Source organism: Pipistrellus hanaki, assembly GCF_964339955.1.
Source record: "Pipistrellus hanaki genome assembly, chromosome: 12".
Classification (NCBI taxonomy): domain Eukaryota; kingdom Metazoa; phylum Chordata; class Mammalia; order Chiroptera; family Vespertilionidae; genus Pipistrellus; species Pipistrellus hanaki.
The window spans coordinates 18,013,682-18,031,691 of NC_140514.1; the positions used below are offsets into that span (position 1 = coordinate 18,013,682).

The 18,010-nt window shown below is 42.8% G+C and overlaps 1 protein-coding gene across 6 annotated transcripts in view; it reads right to left on the reverse strand.

The window, feature by feature from the left end:
* Positions 1–18,010, reverse strand: part of SLC8A1 (solute carrier family 8 member A1) — a 306,592-nt gene that overhangs the window by 275,113 nt on the left and 13,469 nt on the right. For all 6 annotated transcript variants that reach the window (XM_084901481.1, XM_084901479.1, XM_084901478.1 and 3 more), the window contains exon 2: positions 7,783–9,614. In XM_084901481.1, coding sequence (XP_084757607.1) covers positions 7,783–9,614 — 1,832 coding nt within the window. The remainder of the gene's footprint in view (positions 1–7,782; positions 9,615–18,010) is intronic.

The following is an 18,010-nucleotide window of genomic DNA, read 5'->3' on the forward strand; positions in this document are numbered from 1 at the left end:
CAATGTTTCTGACTCTCTCTCCCTCTCCCTTCCTCCGTGTAAAAAAAAAATCAATAAAATATATATTTAAAAAAAAAGAAACTTAAAAGAAAGATAACAATTCCTGCCCTTTACTTGTGTTAAATCAATAATAAAAAACATAAAGCACCTATGTACATACATCAAAATGATGGAACTTTACAAATGGGAGATGGCGATGCAACCATGAAAAGACATACGCGGAGTCCTACATAACCTGCGGACGGCCTGTTCCAGCCTGGACGGCAAGGTCTTCTCTGGGCTCAGTTTTTACCCCCTTTGCCCTCCACATCTTCAATGTCTCCAAAGCCCACAGCCCCCTCTCCCCTGTCTGACCCCGGGGAGACCAGGGAAGAAGGAAAGAACAGGTCATCTGGAGCACCAGCCCCCAGGAGAAAGGCAGGAAACAGACAGGCATTGTTTATTTCGCCTGGCTCTACAGTGAGACAGCTGTACGGGCCTGTGAAAAGAATGAGTCCTGGCTGGCTCCACCTTTGGCACATCGATGGGTATTACGTCGGTGGTATGTCGAGCCAGGAGAGGAAGCAAAGGAGGAGATTTCCTTTTATTCTGCCCATATTGTCAGCTTTCCCTCCCAGGACCTTCTGGACTCCCCACGACCAGGTCAGAACGTGCCAGGCCGTGCGGGAAGCCAACAGCCAATGTCCGCCCGCTAGCTGCTGCAGCCTTCGCCTGCTCCACGGGCACCCTCCCCAGGCTCTCCTCCGTGGCTCCCCGGGGGCCGTGATAAAGATCAACTTCGGTGCCACTAACCCGCCTTCCATGTTGGCCTTTCTCTCTTCCTTTCCTGTTCCCTGGCTTAGAGCCACTTTGATTTGACTGTTGCAAAGAGAACCCTTGATTGCATGGCATTTACAGGCGTAGGGGCCTAGCAGCTTTCCCAGCCTAAAGAAAGCATCTCCGAGGAGCAGATTTCATTAGCTGTGATGGAACATGATGGAGACGCCGCGGGGTGGGGCAAAAGTAGCCTCACATTTTTTCAAATGGAAAAATAACACAGAATTAATAATTAACAATGTAAAAATAGACTCTTGTGTTTCCAGGACTCACAACTGTCAACCTACTTTTGCCCTACCCTGTATTTTACAGGAAATCCTCTAAGGTTCTCAGGATATCGTGACCCGTAGAGAATTTTCTACGCCTCAGCCAACAAGGTCAGAGCGGCACCACAGCAAATAATCCTGTTTGAGGTGTCCTGGCCTCCAGGTTGCTCCATTCAAAGGAATTAGGCATGCTTAAATCTCTTTCCCTGGGTTACCAGTGTCCTCAGGAAAGAAAATCCAAAGAAGGTTTCTTCCCGTTTTGCCACGTAGTGTAAAATCTGCTCAGGTTTTACCAGGATGATGGCAACCCACTGGGTAAAACTCTGAGTCAAATGCAGGGACAGTGGGAGGCAAAATGGGTTAAAGGGATGTTCAAGTGGTCATAGGATGGAAGTAAGGGCCAAAGCCATTCCTTAAGACCAAGGAGCAATTCACAAAAGTACTTATGTTTTACTAGAAATCCAGATCATCTTTAGAAACGACGAGAGGCAACGTGGTATAGAAGGGCAAGCACACACGCTTACTTTTTCCATGCAGATCAGCTACGTGATTAATTTTTTAATTTTTTATATTATTGTAGTAAAAACACTTCACATGAGATCTACCTTCTTAACGGATGTGCAAGTCTACAATACTGTTAGCTATGAGCACAAAGCCAGACAGCAGGTCCTTGGAGCTTACTTGTTTTGCATTACTTAAACTTTATGCCTGTCAATCAGTCAGTAACTCCCTATTTCCCCTCCCCCGGCTCCCGGCTTCTGTGGATGACTGCTTTAGATACTTCATATGCATACACGTAGCATCATGCAGTATTTGTCCTTTCCGGACTGCCTTAAGGGATATATACTCAGATTAATTTAAATGTCCTCATCATGATTTAAAGTCCCACTAAAGAAAACAAATGTTCTTTCATTACATTTGGTGATAATCCTGTCTGTTTAGTGAACTTGTCCCATACTCTCAGGCTTACCAAGATAAGGCTCCACCTGGAAATGCACATTACATGTTCTTTCCGAGCTCACCTTCCATCCTTCAAAAGCAAATGCAGATATTTCTGTCCAAAATGAGGACTTCTCCTACAGCTTATACCGTGTCTTCATAGTCACGTCCGTACTTCCCAAAATAGGAGCTTCCTCATCTCCCATTTTATAGTGTAAGGAGTATATTTTTCTGTTTCCTGCGTAATGATTTGTCCAGTGTTGGGCACAAATCAGAGCTTATTAAGTATGTGCAATGGACTGACATGTAAATTCTTCTCCAGCCTTGAACCAGGGGAGTATTTAACCCCCTATATAATGGCTTTGAATGATGACTCAGGAAAGAGTCCGTAATTTAAACAGTTCAGTGTGTCTAAACTATGAAACCTCCTCATTTGCTAAGATGAAATTTCTTTACATAACAATATTATAAGCCCGAACTCTAATTAGCAGTGGGAAATGAGATTACAAGAGCAAGCAAGGCAATCTGGTTGCTATGGTAAATAACCCTTATGCACATAATCACTTAAGGCTCTGGCAGTAGTGAATTCAAAGCCATAAATGTGTGTGCGTTGTTTTTTTTTTTTTTTTACTTTCACCCTGTCATTCATAAAAGCACATGCATCTCCAAAAACATTTCTTGTAGTTATAATTTAGATTTGCAGATAATACTACCAGTGGTTTGATTCTAAGAAGCAATATTTCAGTCTGAAAAGATAATCCGAAAAATCCATTAAAATCCTAGAATTATTCCAGGTAAATTTCTTAATTAGCATATTACCCAGTAAAGTTTTATGTCAATGTAAAATACTTATTTTTTTACTTTAGTTAAGAAGGTAAAGTAGTTGATTAAGTTCTTCTGCCATAAAGTAAATATTCACTATGTTGGACTCAAGATAATATGTGCTAATAGCCTTTCTTGTCTAAGGTTATTTTCTCTAGTATTTTTCATCATCTCTGATTCCCTAAACATGCATAATTATTCTTCTGATCACTTCAAATTTTCTTAATATGTTTGTTTCTTTTCTTTCTTTCTTTCTTTTTTTTTTTTTTTTTTTACATCTGGCTGCCTTCTTGTGTTACATATTTAGCTACTTTTAGAATTGAATTACTCTCTCCTATAGCGAGGTGTTTATTCCTTCAAATTCTATAAAGAAAAAGGATACTGATAATATAAACAGCAAAATAAAAATATTTACTTTCCCTGGAATATAATAATTTCATAAAATCGATATAATAATGAAATTTTATTTCATGCTTTTTCCCCCCAAAATGTAAATGTTTAGTGTCAAGAAGCTATCGATATATTAGTTGTCCCATGCATTTTATTTCCTAGTTAATGAAGTTATAATGATACTTGAAAATGTAATAGTTGTTCAACTTAATTTGGGACAAAGCCATTGCATAATGAATATGCTGTGTCTGAAATGCCCAGTAAACTGATTTGCTAAGCAATACATTATATAAATACTTTGTTTTTCAACTCTACGTTTAAAATATATAATATTAAATGCTGATGATCTTTTTGTGTAGTCTTCTAAATATGATATTAATGCTGAGCCATAGTCTAAGTACTATAATTAAATCTGATTTGTCTCTATATTAATTAATTAACCTAAACATTTTCTGCAATAGTGAAGCTACATTAGATACTGGAAGACAAAGCAACATTTTACAATAATTATTACCACTAAAATAGCATCATTAAAGAACAACCATAGTAGCATGCCAGCTTTTTGGAGATCACCTACCAAACCACAAACCAAATTAGCATAGTCTTCATTTATTTATTTTTTATTAGCTCTTAACATTAGACAGAATTCCCTGTTGAAAGTCAAGGTTAGCTGGCATGAGTTTAGTATTTGTCATTGCTTGAGTTTATACAAATGCATGTGCTGCTAATTATAACTATTTAATGGGTTTTTCCATTATAATTTTAAAATGTTTTGCCAAGAATACATTTTATTAGAGACCACAAGCACCACTTATCACTTATCAGTATTTTTCTCAAATATAGACTTTGATCTTAAAAAGATCAGACTGAAATAATTCAACTCATTTATATAAAAACAAATTAATAGGCATAGACATACTTATAAATTTAAATGATTTCTGTACTAAAAATAAGATCAAAGATTAGGAATCTATTATGTTCCTAAAACTCAAGATTCAATAAAGCTGGCTGCCTCTTTATCTCCATTCCTGATTAGACTGGATCCTATTTCTGTCTTGGTTAATGGCTTCTTAAAATTAGATAGCCTTTAAATCCAGACATTTCCAGGAATCATGCTATGGTACTCTGGAAAGGATCGTTAAGTTCTGGCTTTGGGCTTAGAATTAAACAAACAAACAAAATTTTTTGAAGTATTTAATGAAACTCAGTGGTGTCCACAGTCCTCTTTATGCATTGTAGGTTTTTAAGAAAGTAATCTTTTGAGAGTAACTGTGTAATTAATTGGAGGAGATAAGAATTCATTCTTAAAGATAAACAGCATTGACTTTAAGTAGTTCAATTCCACTGTATGAGGACAAAACTCTCTCATTTGGATATGACTGTGTGGACCTGACATTGGAAGCAACTACCAGAAATAAAAGATCCATAAAAAGTATACAGCCATAGCTTGTTTGGCTCAGTGGATAGAGCGTTGGCCTGAGGACTGAAGGGTCCCAGGTTTGATTCCAGTCAAGGGCACGTACCTTGGGTATGTGTATATATATATATATATATATATATATATATATATATATATATATATATATATATATATATTTTTAAGTATACAGTGAGGGACCACTGATAATCCTTGCCGCCTATTTTAAGGCTCAGTTTTACTCATCCAAACAAATGTATTTAAACAACAGACCTATTAAGATCAGTCATAAAACTCTATAAGGTAGCCAAAACTGGTTTGGCTCAGTGGATAGAGCGTCAGTCTGTGGACTGAAAGGTCCCAGGTTCGATTCCAGTCAAGGGCATGTACCTTGGTTGTGGGCACATCCCCAGTAGGAGGTATGCAAGAGGCAGCTGATCAATGATTCTCTTTCATTGGTGTTTCTAACTCTCTATCCCTTTCTCTTCCTCTCTGTAAAAAATCAATAAAATATATTAAAAAAAAACTTTATAAGGTAAAAATAAAAACGCCAAAAAAAAGAAAAAGAAAAATATATAGGGATGTAATTTTATTCCACTTACAAATAAAAATATTTTGCCAATTCTATAAGTTAATACTTCCACTTAGGGAATAAAATTCAGTAAGAGATTTTAAAACTAGGAACTAGTGATTGGTCTAGAATAGTCCTAAGAACATGTATACAGAGATGCCATATTGATAATTCCAATTCTTACCACTTTTCACAAGATATATAAATCTCTAAAGCTGGAGTTTGGCAATACTCTTTCCTTTGCAAGAATCCAATCAGTTTAATGGCACAGAGTGAGTGTTTTACATGGAGCTGGCAGAATAGAAAATGATTCCATCAATCACTCAGTCTCCCCACCCCCCTTCTGATTCTACACTGTGCCCAAAAGAAGGTTATTTATTTATGGTTTGGTAAAAGTCCTGGATAGCAGAGTAGATAAGACAAGCCTCTCACATAAACAAGTACAGAGCCATTATTAAGAGAAAGCAAGACCAATTTTTCATGGAAAACATTCTAAGTAAAATGAATAAACAAAACAAAATACCAATTTGGACATATGTAAGGGCTACCCTTGTGAGTTCATTTAGTAACAGGCAATACTCCTTTAACAATAAGTAATACACTTTTACATGGCCTACAAAGTGCTATCTATTACAGGAGAATTCAATAACTGAAATGATTAGAAAGTATAATGAGAAAGAATTCCTAGCAAAGGAATAGAGCTTGTGCTTGTATGTTAACCTGGGCAGGATCGCATTCAACACAAGGCCTTTGGGAAAATCCTTCCCGGGAATGCAGGCTATTTATTTGGCACTACACTATTTACTACTATCTTTTAATGAAGCAACTGTCCTAACAGAATACATCCTACTAAGTGAAACGTTAGCGTTAGAATAACCAACATAAAACAGAGAATCATCAAAAGCAAACCCCACCACACGCATCTCAAGATAGATATTGTAATCGCTGTTTTGCTTGAATTCATTGAGATAACACACTAATAATTGTTCATGTATGTAATACAGTGTCAAAGACACTGGAAGGCTCAAAAATAACTGCTCCCTCTGCCCACTACCCCTCTCCCCCAGCCCCGACACACACACACACACACACACACACACACACACACACACACTTCTATGTCTGTTTTCTCTATACTTATAGCAGGAGGAATTTCAACTTGGAAAGCATGTACCTGCCATTGGACATATAGATGCCATTTACACAAGTTAACCATCTATAGCAAGCATGTCAAACTCAAAGGCTGACATGGGCCAAATAAACAAGGTTTAAGATTATGTGGGCCACACGAAAATGAAAGCTTCGATTTTCATAGAAATGTAGGATTATTTTGAAAGGTATAGTATATAAAGAAAGAACAAGAGCAATGATAAAGTTAATGTTTTCTTCCTGACACGAGGCAACTCTTCTCTGCTGCTATCTTTCCTCCTTCGGGGGAAATATGGTTCACAGTGATTACTTTCCAAACTGACCCAAGGTGAATGTCAGTCATTCTGGACCTGACAGGAGACACATTTCCTTTCATAATTGTAAGTAACTGCTCATAGCAGTATATTGGCTGGGCCACAAAAATATTCCTTTTAGGCCGCATGCGGCCTGTGGGCCGCGAGTATGATGTGCTTGGTCTATAGAACAAACTATTTTATCATTTTCCCCTGAAATTTCTAAGTTGGCAATGACTCAACCAATATAATAATTCCTATTATTGTCCTTTGCTGCATCGAATCTATTACACATAGTTTCCTTTCTTCCTTCTTTCCAGCTTGGACATTGCTCATGAAGTCAAATGTTCTGGTTTGCTTTTGATGAGTGTGATGCCCCCTCCTAGGCAAGGAAGGGGGAATAGCTCTCTCAATAGCAACTGTTAACGGAAAATGCAGGGCACATGTTACCATGTTACAATGTTGGCAAATGTCGCTGCAAAGTGGCAAAAGGAAGACTAAATTGCTGTCCACTCCTCTGACCTGCGCCCTGTCAATTAGGATGCTTGGATAGAAATGTATTTCTCTCCCCATCACTATGTCAGTAGGGTAAAGGGTTTGTTTCAGCATGCAAAGTCAAATGAGACTGGAAGGAAATAAGAGCTGTATGACTTTTCCCATGTTTGCATAACACTGAAAAAGCAGGATTGGTCATTAAGTTATAATTAAGTCTTAACATTTAAGCAAAAGATAATCTTACATTGTCACAAAACCGCAGTGTCAGGTAAAAGCAACACAAATTGTTCCAGACAACCCTGGTAGCCAGGAAATTCTTTTCCGAGGGATCTCTTCTTTGGATTTTCCCAATTAGTACTCAGTAATGAAGTCAGGGACCTGATGTGATGATTTAAATACCCTCTTACTGGGTGCACATTATGTGATCCAAATGAAGATCTGTGTGCATAGAGTATACTGATGGTACGTGAGTGAGTGAGGGTTGAGATTTGAAAGTGTTCTGGTGTAGTAACTATCCCATTCCTCATATGCCCTTTAATTTAAAAGGACATACATGCATTCTCACATCCACAAACACTCAACACACGTGAATGTATATGTATATATATATAAAAAAGGACTTACACAATTTCATCGTTCTGGAATTCGAGCTCTCCACAGGTGTCCTCAAAGTCTTCCCCTCCACCTCTGGCGCTCCCTTCGACGGTCTTGTAGGGAACGATCACATTCCCCCGAGCTCCAGAGGTTCTCAACACTTTCACCTCCATGATGCCAATGCTCTCACTCACGTGAGTCACGGGTTCCTCGAAAGTGAAGATGCCCGCGTGGTCATCATCGAAGATAGTCACGGTGGCCGTGGAAGGGGAGCCGAGGCAGGCGAGCGTGGAGACGTGATTGGCTTCCAGGATGCCGTCCTCAGAAGCTTCTGCGGACACTTTGACGTTGCTGAGATGCACGAGGAAATTCTCATCCTCCTCAAAGATGTCATCGTCGATGATGCCGACTCTGATCTCCTTCTGGGTCTCACCCGGCTTAAAGACCACAGTCCCTTCCGTGAATTCGTAATCGGACCCGGCGTTGGCTGTGCCATCCTCGGTTCTGAAGTCGACAAACACAGTGTTGGTCAGGTCGCCACCTCTGCGGATGATGGTCAGGGCCACCGTGCCGCAGTTCTCCAGACACTGGTATGTCCCTTGCTCAAAGAAGATCTTACTGACAGGGTCGGTTTCAGCCACTTCCGTGTTGACCTCATGCATGCTGACGGCCTTCCTGGCCTGGTCGGCTGCGTGCCTCTTTAAGATGTTGCCCGCCCCGGTCATCAGGCGAGTGGCTTGAATCCGGTAGAAGGCTCTACTCTTTTGCTGCTGACTCAGGACTTGGTAGTTGGCTAGTTCTATTAATTGCTCTATTTCTTTATCGGGATGCTTCTGCTTGAGCTCCTTCAGGATCCTAGCCATCTCTCGCCTCGCCTCCTCATCGTCCTGATCCCTCTCGTCCACCTCCAGAACCAGAGCGCCGTCTAGGAAGTTGTCCACGTGGGAATTGACCACTTTCCCATCCATTTCGATCTCGGTCTTGGAGGACGGCCTGTCTCCTTCATGTTCAATGATCATCCCCCTCTGCTTGCCAGCCCGGTACCTCTTGTAGACGTACTTGTAGAACAGAAGCCTCCTGTCAGCTACCCAAGCGAACACAACACAGATGGGGAAGAAGAAGAACGTGAGCAACCCTTCCCAGACCTCCACCACCCCAGGGGAGATGACCGACAGGATGAGGTAAAGCCAGGTATAGGCAAAGATGCTCCAGGCCGCCGTCACGAAGAACACACGCAGGTGCTTGATCTTCCTGGTCTCCCCATCCGGGACCACATAGACACACAGCGCGATGATGATGAACATGTTGAACGCAGCACTCCCCACGATGGTGCTGGGACCCAGGTCTCCCGCATTGAAGTTGTGGCCACACACTTCAATGACTGAGAGGAGGATCTCTGGAGCAGAAGAGCCCAGGGCCATCAAGGTCAGGTTGGACACCGTCTCGTTCCAGATCCTCACGGTTGTCTTGGTGGTCTCTCCGTTGGGCTTCTTGATGGTGATTTCCTTTTCTTGAGAGGTGATGACTTCGATAGAGGACATGAACCGGTCGGCGATGATGGAGACTCCGAGGAACATGTAGACCATGGCCACAAAGTACACAGTGGCTCTCGCGATTTTGTCCCCAAAGGAAGGGTCTTGGGGCTCCCAGATGGGTAAGATCACCCCTTTCTTACAGTAATATGAACCGGTGCACTCGTTCGTTACATTGCCTTCTCCTTCCATTTCTGTCTCGGCGCTTATATGGTCCACGTGGGAAAATAAGACAGCCACGATGACTAACAGGTGAAATCCCAGTGAGAAGGTGGGTGAGAGGCTTGCTCGCAGCATGTTGTCCAACAGCTGACTTCCAACTATCCCAACCTACGGGTAGAAATAAGATGGGGGTTGACTAGGAAAACGAATCACATCATTAGAGCCAGATCCAAAGTATGACTAATTACTTATTTTTATCAATCTTACCAATGATTTGCTTATACCTTACCATCCCACCATCTGTGGTGAATCATTATTCTAAGAACCCATCGGGGATTAAGTAAAATTTACAACTCACTGTCTCTGCCTGTGGATTTTCTACATGCAGTCCCCCTTCACTGAGCAATGCACACAGTTGTCTTAATGGAAAAGAGCAGTTCGATTATAGCCTTGTATTGCTGTATGCTTATTTATGCATGCTAACAGCCAATTCGAAAAACACAACAAACTTCTTAAGCATTAAATAATTTTTTCCTTGTTGCTAAAGCAGATTGTCTTTTAAATTTTGGTTAGTACAATCACCTTCCAGAAAATGTCTCCTTGCCAAAATCGCCTTATTAAGATTGATGCTTTAGTTGCGGTCCTGAGGTGCCATGGATGAGGTGATAAGGGTCAGGAATGTTATTTCTTAAGTCACCTCTCCTTCCATTAACATTATTTGATGCTTTTCCGATCCTTTGTAAAGTGGGGTTAGGAACTGCTGTGAAAGATTTTGCTAATTTTATAAACCTAACTAACTCTAAGAAAAAAGACCACAAAAAAGTAAAAATGATAAAATTCAGACTTTAAAAATCCTACCAAACAGGGCCTGGTGATAGTCTTAAAACTCTGGAGAACCCCTTCCACTTGGAAACAGAAAAATCTTCACGCTTGCCTGCAATCAAAGGTCTGTGTTCTTTGTACTTGAGGGGGGAAATTCTGCTCTAATGCAATATTTCCACACATTGAGTACAGTTTTTAGAAAGCATGTTTGATGAGAGCACATTTCCTCCTAATTTTCAGCAAGCCCAGGTCTCCTGATGCATTAGCAGCTGGGCAGAGGGTTCTACCAGCACAGCTCTTCACATCTGCGCAGGGATCTGGCTAGCTACTCGGCAGGCTGTCCGCAACAGGAAAGGGAGACACGCAGGCCCGAGATTGGTGGTGTGTGTAAGGCTCTTGCCTGGCAGGCTGTGAAATCAGCGTTAGCAGCCATAAAGTGTTCCTTCTCCGTGTTGATGTCATACTTTCCGTGATCCTTCTAAAACACATCTCGGTTCTATTGAGGGTTCAAGTGACCAAAAAGCACAGGAGCGATCATTCCATCTCAGTGAGCTCATGTGGCAGGATGACAGTGACCACAAAGTGACATATGATGAAGGGCTGCAGGCAATTAGGATTATGGCAACAGAGTCACTGAGCAGCGCAAAGCTTGGAAAGCAAAGCAAAGCAGTGGACTGAGCCACCACGGCTCTACATTCACCAGCCGTTTGGGCACACAGCTCGGACCTTACATAACCTCTGCCTCCGGGGTCTCGGTGGGATAGAGGAGTCAGGGTATCTTTGGTCCAAAAGGTCAGTTATAACAGCAGGCAACGTGGTAACAGGAAGGGTCCTGAGTCAGAACAAAGCCTTGTGGCCTCATAAAAAGTTCGAAGTGGAGCCGGATTAGAGCCTTTCATAGCCTCAGGCTGTCTGAGTCTACCCCCTCCCTCTCCCCATTCACCTGCCTTCTCTGGCCCATGTGAGTTAGCTGCTGATGGCTTACACTGGAAACTGCACCAGCGTCTAGCACATTCTTACAGACCTTCAGAGAGCCCACCCACCATCACTTAAAGCAGCTTTGTAGCTCATCACTGTCGGGAGAGAAGCTCTGACATTTTCCCCACACTGAAGAAGACACAACAGAGGGTTGTGGTGGTAGATTTCCATTCTGAGTAAAAGGCAGAAAAATAGAAGCATATGTTCAGAATACGCAAAAGTTCATGGTCACTGTGGCTGCTTGTTCAGACATGACAGGGCTTGAGTGGGTTGTAGGATCTCTTAAAACAAGGTGACATTGAACCAACTGCAAGAGTGGTAGAAGGTCTAGTTCTAACTCCCTTATGCAGCCATTTTATTCCACAAATATTAATAGGTACTTTAGGATGACCTGTTAAGACTCTCTTCTAGGTCCCAAGAATTGCTCAATGAATTAAAAAAAAAAGTATCAATCCTCAAAGAACTTATATTCCAATGGAAGGAAACCATCAAATAAATGCAAATGTCAGATGGGGAGAAGTGTTGTAGTGGAATGAGGAGAACATAAGGGGGCAGGAGTGTGTGTGTGTGTGTGGTGTGTGAGTACACATATGACATGGATGACTTATACTGGATGGTAAAGAAAGTCTTTCTGACAGGGGCACAGTTGAGCAAATTCCTGAAAGAAGCAAGGGACCAAGCCTTGTGGATGCATATCTGCAAGAAGAGAATTCCAGGTTAAATGCCAAGACCCTGATGAATGGAACTGTGCTGCGCATAGTCTAAGGAGCCACAGAGAAACCAGTGTGACGAGAGGGCGATGAGCAAGGCTCGGGGATGGGAGCTCCATGGGGACGGACCATTAGGGACATTGAGGCACTGCAAGGCGCTGACTTTGACTGTGAGGAAGATGGAAATCCCAGGGAGGTTCTGATCACAAGTACAGTATGAGATGATTTTCCTTTTAAAAAAGATCTCTCTGCTGTTGAGTGGAGAAGGACTATAGGGACAAGAGTAGAAACAAAAAGACCAGCTTTTGACCATTATATTAAAAAAAATCTGTTTCATAAAGAATCCCAATGTCTGGCAGGTATAAAATGATACAGTAGAGATCTCAAGTTTAAGAAGGGGAAAGACATACTGGTAGATTTGCAAGCAAAATGAATTAAGAGCCTGTAAGGATCAGGGAGGATGAGTGGCTGCTCAGAGAGTGATACAGAAAAGAGAGAATAAACACCGAACAGAGATTCAAACCCGGGCCTGCCTCTGAGACTATGGTTAACCACTGCCTTCCAATTGCTGCCAAATATCATCATCACTTTCTTCCCATTTCAGCCAAAATGAACTGCCTAACGTGCAGGTCTGACTCTCACGCTCCCCTTAAAGCTCTTCATTGCTTGCCTATTGCCCTGAAGACAAGCCCAAACCCCTCAATAGGCTGTTCCGATCATTTAGGATGTAGCTGCTGATTTCTAGAATATGGAAAGTCTCATTTGCTGAATAGGAAAACACTTTCTTGCTGCCAGGTCTCTGAATATTGTGTTTTCTAAACCCCATACTATTTTCCTTCTTAGAAGCGAATTTCAAAATAGCACAACAGCAAATGACAGCTGAGTGCCTGAGAGAATAACAAGAGGTCCCATTCTTAAACACTATCCCAGACACCATGCTGAATTCTTTACATGTGTCATTATGTCTAATACTTACAAGTACCAGCATTGCTGTGTTACCCAACTCCTATTGATGCCACTTCCGTTATAGCACTCCCTGTGGTTGCACAGCGCACAGCTCCTTAACAATAACCTAAGCAGTAGATACCATTGGCCCATTTTGTAGGTGGAAGAACTGAGGCTCAGACAGGTTGAGTACTTTTTAAAAATATATATATTTTATTGATTTTTTTACAGAGAGGAAGAGAGAGGGATAGAGAGTTAGAAACATCAATAAGAGAGAATCATCGATCAGCTGCCTCTTGTACACCCCCCAGTGGGGATGTGCCCGAAACCAAGGTACATGCCCTTGACCGGAATCGAACCCGGGACCTTTCAGTCCACAGACTGACGCTCCATCCACTGAGCCAAACCGGTATCGGCAAGGTTGAGTATTTTTTAAAAGTCATACAGGTGTGGTAGGCAGGTAGACATGAGCAAAGCAAGGAAGATAGGCAGAAACAGAAGTTCACCAAGAAGGAAAGCCCTTGGTGCCCAGCATCAAGCAAAACTGGGAAAACAAGGACCCAAGGACCTCACCCCATGATAACTTATCTCCTTACCCCCTTCCCCCCGCGCCCCCCCCCCCCGCCCCATCTGGTAATGTGGTTTAGACTCCCTGACCTTTCACAGCCCTGGTCAGATGGTTCGGGCCCTCCCCTCACCTTTCCTCCCATGGCATGTTGCTAGTCATGGGGTTAACTACCCCTAGAGAGGGAAAGAAGATGCGAGTGAAGAACAGCCCTTAAGCATTAAGCCCCCAGGACAATGAAGTTCTGAGCCACGTTATATGCATCTAGGCCTTGGTTGGATTTCAGCTCCAGGCCCAGAAAAGTAGGAAAACCAGGGAAGTGATGCCACGGCAGACATTAGGGCCAGCTGCACTAACTAACTACCCCCTGCCTGGTGCCATTCAGAGACCAGGACTGATGAATAGTCTACTGAGATTCTGCTCTGGGACCTCCCCTGGCATTTCCACCCTTAAAAGCCCTTCGGACAGAGGACCCAGCCAGCCTTTCCTGTCTCCTCCCCTTCTTTCTCCCCCATCCCCCTCCAGGTGCTTTACCCTCTCCTTTGTTTCCCAAGTTTCAAGAGCCCTTCTTTTGCCTCTGTAACTTGTTTCCTGAGCCCATTTCTTCTACAGCTCATGTCTTCTACCTTTGGGACTTTCTTATTAAGTTTTTGCTTACATTTCGAGTCTTGGCTCTGAATTTTTTCTTAGCCAGAACTCAGGTACTGAGGTTGCCTCACCCGGGTCTGGTCTGACCCCATGGGTCTAACACTTGGTACCATTCCGGCCTCCAACACAGAAAGTAAACTCTTGAACTGAGATTCCAAGCCTGGTGTGTCTCTGAGATGATGTAATTAACTGCTCCATTATATCATTCCTGATAGTATGTGAAGTAATCTTGGAGAACTCTTAAACTTGGGCTTGGACGAGCCCATTGGAAAAACCTCTTTGTTTCCCTGCAGGGTAGGAGGGCCTCATGGCCAAAGTCCCATGGAAGGTTTCCAACGGCCTGGCTTTTATCTCATGGATTAGAGACTCCAACGGGCAAGCATCGAGAGCTGTGATGTAACATGTGGGCTGGCATGTTCCTAGAGACAGCTGCCCTTCACTCTCACTCAGCGATTACCTGGCAACCTCTTCCCGCTTGCCCTCTCAAGCAACCTCTTCCGTCAGCCAAGAAAAAGTCCTGCCCCAACGCACATCTCGTAGTATGTTCTTAGCCAATAGGGGACCAGATGCGCAAGGGCGGATGAAGCAGCGAAAATCCATCACCATCATCAGAGAAAAAGGAAGAGGGCTTCTAAAGTTAACTCAAAAACATTGCGATTATATTAGAAAACTGTTAGCATTTGTGAAATCAGTGTACACAAATCACCGATATCGCTTATTGGCAATGAAGCAACTGGACAGAACTTTCTGGACTCTCAGACTTATTCTTTATTAAATTTACACCAACTCCAAATGCTTGCAGGAAGTGGGAAAGGTGTTATTTAAATGATAGTTCCCTCTCCCTTCTTACATCTCCCATCTTTCAGGGTCTTTCCTCTGACATCGGATTCAAACAGTTCTACTTGACTCTCCTGAATTTCCCTTCAAATGTCCATGTACAAGAAAATTAAGCAGGGAATAGAAGCTGTGGATGTGTTGGTCAGTTGTCTGGCCCTGATCTAATCCACCGAACTCTATAACAAGGGATAGGCTGGTTTTACTGGTAGTTTCCGTTCAAGGATTGCATTCATGGCCAGTTCTCGGTTAGGAATACCCATTACATCATCCACATGAGTCTGCAGTGCAGGGTCAGGAATACCCAATTTATCTTCTGCTCACTATTTATTTTAAAGCATATCAAACCACCTACAGATTACAGAAATGGAACTGTCACAGGACGGTGAGAAGATACCCACCTGAGTGAACTCACTAACCTGTGCTGAAGGGAGAGGTGGCAGGAATGGAATCATGCACCTGCCTGCATCAGACTGTTTGTGTGAATGAAGCCTGAGGAAGAGAATCCACCGCACAGGCCAAGGATTAGTGCTGCAGCAGAGCAGCGGGTTCCCTGGGGAGAGCTATCCCCATTTGGCTTACCAAGGAGAACCTGACTCAGAGACAAGGAATACCTTCGGTGCGCCCATTAGTCCAGTGCACGAAGTGGCCTAATCTCATCCTGTTGACTGGCAGCTGGGGTCATTCCAAGGAACTCCTTGTCTCTCATTCCTCAGGGCCTGGAACTCCCTTCTATGTAATGCTTGCTGATTGAGAGCCTCAAAGCTAAGTAATTAATCTGTTCTAGGCAGCATTCAAGCAACCACAATTTCTACGCAAGACTGAGGAAAGCACTTCCAAATGCTTCTACACAATGAGCTGATGCCAGAGCGTGACTTTCCTTATCTGACTATTCATCGAGGCTGCAAATGACTGTCCCGGCTCCCAACCTCGGGTATTCAGGCATGGCCACACTCAGGAAGGCGCTCCGTTTCCACAGTCTCTCTCCATTACCTCTTTTTTCCAATGAGAGTTTCCTCTCTGCTGCCTGGTAAACTGGAACAGGCACTTTCTGGGGAGAGGCAGTGCGAGGTCACATAGGGACTGAAGCCCTTCAGCCTGAACTTATAAGACTAGAGTCAGGATCCTGTACCATGTCAGAAAACACCCACCATATTCATAAAAGGAAGTGACTGGGGTAACGGTCAGGCACCATGGCCACAAAAGGAAAGATGGGCTTAGGATTTAGGATAATGAAGAAGATATTTAAAAGTCATAAGCTGTATCCCTGGGCCCTTTCCCCTACATTGTTTTCCTATACAGAACATTATTTTTAAACTAGAAGCCCAATGCACAAACATTTGTGCAAGAATGGGCCTTCCTTTCCCTGGCTGCTGGCACCATTATTCCATGCCAGCCCTGGAGCCACCTCTTGCTCAGCGCCTGTATATGCAAATTAACCCTCCATCTTTGCTGGGTTAATTTGCATACTAACTCCTGAATGGCTGGTGGGTGTCGCGAAGGTATGGTCAATGCATCTTTCTCTTTTATTAATTTAGACAACTGTACAATTTACCTAACGGTTCTGTTTATTGCCTCTCCCTCTCTAATAGGGCAGGGATCTGTCTCTTTTGCTCTCTGATGGATCTCTGGTTCCTAGAGCAGAGGCTGGCAAATAGACGATGCACAGGACTAGTGCCATGAATGAATATAATCAAATGCGGTCCTGTGATGATTCACAGAATTTCTGACAGCAAATAAGATCTGGGAGGTGGACCTTGGCACCTGCATTTAAAAATGTTCCCTCAAATGAGGCAGTGCATATACTACTAAAATGAGTGTCGTACTGAAAAGCCAATGTCAACGGTGGGTGGAGAAGAGGACCATGATTGAGCTCCTGGGTAGAGAACCTCTGATGGGAAGAACTGGTCTCCAGTACAAGAGAGAGGCTGGGGCCTGGAGGTTTCCCAGCACCAAGCTATGGGAAATTCACAACTTTCTGAATTTTTCGGGAATGCCAAGACCATCCGCTCTGTTGAGAGGGTCCTAATATTTTGGCCATTCTCAGACAAAGCATATCTTCTTTTCCTTCCAGTACAACAAAAAGACATCCAGTTAAACATCAGCCAAAAATCACCTCAAGGGCAAAGGTCCCATAAAAGACAAAGGGTGTCAAGAATGTAACTTTAAATATATGAACTCTGCATACTGACATGGAGATATGCCTCAGGAGGAAGAAAGCTGGAGAATGAAGAGTGTCTTCCAATCATAAATAATCAATGAGGGATTCAGAGGGAATTCAGAGTGCTCTATGGTAAGCCAGCCAGGATGGCCCCTGGTTGGAGCATTTATGACAATAATGACTAAAACCATTGACTGAGCCCTCGCTTTGTCCCAGATGTTACTCTGATTGCTCTGCACCCACTCTCTCTGACCTTTCTGACAATACAGTAAGGAGACACTACATTGCCATTTTACAAGTGAGAAAAAATAAACCTTTCATCAAAGTAAACTGGCTGAAGTCAGGCAAACACACGTGGCAGGCACTTTGGATTATACTGTAATGATTTCCCATATGGTGGCACCTTTTCATTTGCTCGCTTGTTTGTTTTCACTGAAACTACTGCTCCGTGGCAGCAAGAACTCCTTTGGTACTTAGTACAAACTAGCACATGTCTTCAGGTGGGAGGAAGGCTTTTCCGCACTATCTCATCAGAGCCTTTCACGTTCCCCTGCTGGTCTCCTGCTTCCCCAGGCCCCAAGGGAGGGTTTTGTAAGCACTCCTTATACATCCCAAAGCCAGGAAAAGATGATCTATTTAGAGTGTCACCAGCTAACATCTGAGGTCTAACATCATGCCAAGGTCATGTAATGAACTCAAGGTTTTTCCACTTGGTAGGGAAAAATGAAAAGAGAGAAGGAACTCTTAGCAGTGAGCAAGCAAAACCAAACTAAAAGCGGACAATGAGTTAGAGCTGGGAGAATATCCAAGTTTAGCATAAAACATTAATGCTTTGCTCAAATAATAATAAATCAATATTTTTTGAAGAATTTCAATGCAGCTCACAGATGTCTTAGGGTTA